The 3305-nt window shown below is 27.6% G+C and overlaps 1 protein-coding gene across 4 annotated transcripts; it reads left to right on the forward strand.

Annotated features, from left to right (window-relative positions):
• Nucleotides 1–489: 489 nt before the first annotated feature.
• On the forward strand, nt 490–2847 carry LOC126836690 (androgen-dependent TFPI-regulating protein-like). Of its 4 annotated transcripts, none has more exons than XM_050570297.1 (6): nt 490–611; nt 981–1156; nt 1537–1680; nt 2159–2376; nt 2437–2588; nt 2709–2847. In XM_050570297.1, the coding sequence occupies exons 2-6, from the start codon at nt 989–991 to the stop codon at nt 2756–2758; spliced, it is 732 nt and encodes a 243-aa protein (XP_050426254.1). In that variant the 5' UTR covers nt 490–611; nt 981–988; the 3' UTR covers nt 2759–2847. The 4 variants fall into 4 exon arrangements, with proteins under 4 accessions (XP_050426254.1, XP_050426253.1, XP_050426256.1 ...); XM_050570296.1 differs by having other exon boundaries at nt 498–621; XM_050570299.1 differs by lacking the exon at nt 490–611 and adding an exon at nt 755–893.
• The last annotated feature ends 458 nt before the right edge of the window (nt 2848–3305 follow it).

Genomic DNA, 3305 nt, shown 5'->3' on the forward strand with positions numbered 1-3305 from the left:
CACATTAAAATGTTTTATTGAAATATTTAACATAAATACTTCAGGATTTTCTACTATATATACACACAGAGAAAAAGTAAGAAATATCTGCGATTTAAATTCTATTACCTATCTTATTATAAAAATTTTATTATTTTTATTAACATTTATATGTGGAACCTAAATCAAGGACTTAATAAAAGTTATTGCAATTTTCTATATAACCTAGTTAGAAATAAAATAATAATATTTAATTAAATTTCATAAATTATAAATTAATTTACTGCTTTATTTTACATAATTAAACCAACTAAAAATAAGTATTACGCATATAAAAAAAAAAATGAAAAAAATTCATTAGTTTTTACTACCACGGGAAAAGGAAGTCTTGCAGAAACAATCGCCATTGTTTAAACTATTTTTAACGGAAAAACCATTGTTTATGTTAAGTAAAATATAAATAATTTTCACATAATTATTACAAATCATTTGACTTGCACAATCGCAATTACTACACTACTATAGTCTATACTGAGCTTTATATAAACTTTTTGTTACCGACATCACCTGTGGCATTAGTCCTTTTACCTTCATAGTGTCAACTAATTCACAAAATCCAAGTACTCGGTATCGTAAGTTTTTGTGTTTTTTTGTTTGTACATTGTACATTATACTGTCTATTTGCTATAATTCATTGATATAATAATTGTTCACCCTTTCAATTTAATTTTTTATATTACTTGTATAGTTTTCACAAAATTATTTTGGTGACTTTATCGGCAATTATTTTTCTCACGGCCACTGTATTTTTGAAGTAACGCGTTTTAATTTCAAAATAACTTTTATAATCATTGTTCTAAAACTAGTTTATGAGAATTGGCGAAAATAAAAATATAGAAATGATTGTTAATTGAGTTATAGAAAAGTAGTATAATAGACAATTTGTTATATTTACATTTGATGAACTCAACCTTAAATAATTAATCGCATTTATTTATAAGGATTTAAAATGTCAGTGTACCCGATTTTGCTGCATACAGTAGCATGTGGATGGTATGTATTTTTTTGGTATCAAAATCAATTATCAGTATCACCTACAGAGGACAAAGAAGAATGGCATCCATTGTACCGAAATTTAATTGAATTTAGATTTAGATTCTTCACAAACTGGAATTTGGTATGCATAAGCACTTTTGAAAATATTATTTTAACTAATCAAACCGATTTAAATTATTTGTAATATTGTTTGTACCTATTAAATCTAAAATTACCAATATCAATTATTGGAAGTATTATGAGTAAGACTCCTAAACGTGTAAAAAAACACTTTTTAAAACACTTTTAAAATTGATAGTGTATAGTGAAACTATAAAACTTCTGCGTGACTTACCAAAAAAAAAAAAATATATATATATATATTATATATACAAAAACAATATTACAAAAATCATTGTATATTTTTATAAAATATAATTTAAAAATAATAACACTTTGTAGTAGGCCTATTATATATTATGAAATTTTGCTTAAATATATTAAACATTTTTTAAATTTTAGATTATGCAAACGTTATACTTCAGCGACTGTTTACTTCACGATATCATGAAAATTCTCAATGGGCCAAATTGGCTTAACTTGGGAACCAAATTCCAAAATTTACTGTCTGCTACCTTTGCCTCTCTTATACTACCTTCTGGAATAGTAAGTATAATATATTACTATTTTAATAGTTTTTATGCAAAATACAAAGCTGGTATTCATTGTACATTTGTACGTACACTTCATATAATATATCATAAGTTTGTAATTCTATGAATATGTTTTTTGGATTCAATTCTGTTTTTTATGTTTCCTTAAATAAGTAGAATAGGTTGATTGTGAAGGGGGGGGGGGCATTGAAGGTTAGGTTCGCAGTGTCGCGGAGACGATCCCAATACCCAATTTAAAACCAACAATTATTTATAGGTAGATTGAGACACATTACACTTCCAATGAATATTTCTTTAAATGCTTTAAATTAAAAAAATAATCATTCAAAACTAAATTAGTTTTACTATTTTACTAAATATTTTTTTCCCCGTAGAAGAAGCTTGTTTTAACAAATAAATTAAATGTATTAGAAATGTCTACTAAATATTTTTTAAATGTATAAATTATAAATAATATTATATAATTTCAGGTTGTATCGGCGACATTTTGGATCTTTTACAACATTGACCGAGAGGTCATTTATCCAGAAGTATTAGACAACTACATACCAATTTGGCAAAACCATGGAATGCACACTGTGGTCTTACTGCTGGTTTTAGCTGAGCTAATAACTACCAAACACAGATTTTTGCCCGTGAAAGTTATAGCAACGATCTTTTCTTCCTACATATTTTTTTACTCAACCATGTAAGAGCATTGTCTTTAATAGTTTACTACTATGATTAAAGTGTCATTTTTTAAATGTAGTCTTGTGGCTACCTACGTGGAAAAAGGCCGTTGGTTGTACCCGCTCTTCGAAAAGTTCAGCTTGCCAGTGGCAATAGCCGTAATTATATGTTTTCAGTTCGCCTTCGCTGGATGTTTATTTGCCGGTATCTTTATCCAAGATCAAGTCTGGGGTAAGACCTTGTTTGTATTCAAACTTAACATTACCTAAATTAATTTAATGCACAAATGGGGTTATACTATCATAATTGTACGTAACGTTTAATACTTAAAAACCAATTTATTTGTTTAAGGTAAAGAAGAGAAAAGAGAAAACAGAAAAACTGTAGCAAAATCAGAATAACTCAGTACTTTCCATTAAATATAGTATTTAGTACATCCCATAGTTATAAATTACATGTTATGTATTCATTTGATTAAAATATACTGCTTTACAAATAGTTTTGTGAAGTACCTATCTATTGACAAATAAGAGGAGGTTACACGACTCTAGCGACATACTTGCCTACTGACTGCTCACAATAAATTATACTCTTGATCATTTTCAAATTAGTCAGGAGTGGGTCTAGATTTTTTTTCATGAGAGAGTACCAAGATTTGTTTAGCAATTATCATATTGAACCTAAATATTATCAGTCCACAATTTTTTAAAAACTTTTTTTATAATTTATATCGTCACTCAAGAAGCACACATCGTATTCCCTATTTTTTTTGGCCAAATCAAGTTGGCCACACTGTTTTATTACAATCTGCGCGGTCAATCTGGGTGGCAGCCCAAGACTTACGATAACGTCAATAGATAACGCTATTAACAAATAATTGATAACACTGTTTAGTGTTATTGAAACTGAATTTTTCGCTCTATTGTAAAGTTGAAAAAAATGAGATAC

This window comes from Adelges cooleyi, unplaced genomic scaffold (genome assembly GCF_023614345.1).
Source record: "Adelges cooleyi isolate 19-005CV unplaced genomic scaffold, UGA_ACOO_1.1 ACOO_flye_CR_arks_rails_tigmint_CR_PRNA_247, whole genome shotgun sequence".
In the NCBI taxonomy this organism is placed as follows: Eukaryota; Metazoa; Arthropoda; class Insecta; order Hemiptera; family Adelgidae; genus Adelges; species Adelges cooleyi.